At 33.1% G+C, this 1319-nt stretch overlaps 1 protein-coding gene across 1 annotated transcript; it reads right to left on the bottom strand.

Annotated features, from left to right (window-relative positions):
- Nucleotides 1-648: 648 nt before the first annotated feature.
- LOC139868582 (uncharacterized) lies at nucleotides 649-1086 on the bottom strand. The gene has a single exon (XM_071856918.1). The coding sequence runs from the start codon at nucleotides 1084-1086 to the stop codon at nucleotides 649-651; it is 438 nt and encodes a 145-aa protein (XP_071713019.1).
- Between the last annotated feature and the right edge of the window lie 233 nt (nucleotides 1087-1319).

Raw genomic sequence — 1319 nt, 5'->3', positions numbered from 1 at the left:
TTATACACCGGACTCAACACGTGATTATTATATTAATGTACGTGAGTATCGTTATTTTTATAGTTTGCCTGAAGTTCTCCATCGAGACATACCATACCCAGTCAGACAAATATGGTATTTCAAAAAACCCGGAGTTCCCGCCACGCTAATTGAAGATGACCACGATTATTATGCTTTGATTGGAAAAGCTTTGGTACCGTAGGCAAGCAATTACGATTTATACCGAATTTAGGGATGAAAGCTACGCTCTTTCTGAATCGCCAAAAGAAGTTGCTTCATCTTCGAGTAGCGATGGCGGATTTTAGCGATATGATATCCGTGATTACTTGTCTGATTGATGAAGGTACTTGTTGAAAATAGCCGTTAGGAAAATAATGTAACCGTTTTAGGAACTAAGTTGTTTTTCAATTTTTAGGAAAATAATGTAATCGTATGTTTGCGAATGAATGAAATAAAAGGCTACTTTTTATTAATGAAAATAAAGTACATTAATTCCTAAAACAATACATCAATTTAAAATTCATAAACGAAAAAATAAAATATATAACAGATTATTAATTATCAATATTAATATTAGCGCAAAGAAAATAATGTGATAAGTTCCAAACGTGCTCGGTTAAATCTGACTCCAACCGATTGTGAACTTGCTTATCTCTGATTTCCCATAATCCTGGAATCTCGATCCCTCAAATTCCTTTCCAACCTAATAGGTCGGTTACTTGGGTTCGCAATCATTTTTTCATCCCTTTTCGAAATCACAAAACCGTTATTTTCTTGAATCATGTTATATAATACAACACAAGCATACATATGTCTTCTAATTTTGTTGAAGTCCTTAGATCTTGTCGGAGTCTTTAACATGGCAAATCTACCTTGTAGTACTCCAAATGCACGTTCAATATCTTTTCTTGCACTTTCTTGAAACCGTTTAAACTTTTTACGCTGTTCATCAATTGGATTGTGGGGAGCTTTGACCAACATAGCCCAATCTGGGTAAATACCATCACCTAGGTAATACCCTCTATCGTAGTGATGACCGTTTACATTAAACGGTGAAGGTGGATGTAGTGACCCAAACTTTTCCATGTTTATATATATTAATTGAGATTGATATTTACATGATTAAATGTTTCCAACATGTTAAGCAATCAAACTTGTTAAGACTTGATTAATTGAAATATGTTTCATATAGACAATTGACCACCCAAGTTGACCGGTGATTCACGAACGTTAAAACTTGTAAAAACTATATGATGACATATATATGGATATATATATAGTTAACATGATACTATAATAAGTAAATATATCATTAAGTA

The sequence above is a fragment of the Rutidosis leptorrhynchoides genome, chromosome 9, assembly GCF_046630445.1.
Source record: "Rutidosis leptorrhynchoides isolate AG116_Rl617_1_P2 chromosome 9, CSIRO_AGI_Rlap_v1, whole genome shotgun sequence".
NCBI classification, from domain to species: Eukaryota; Viridiplantae; Streptophyta; class Magnoliopsida; order Asterales; family Asteraceae; genus Rutidosis; species Rutidosis leptorrhynchoides.
Note: the sequence above shows the minus strand (reverse complement) of the source record. Positions and strands in the feature narration are given on the sequence as shown.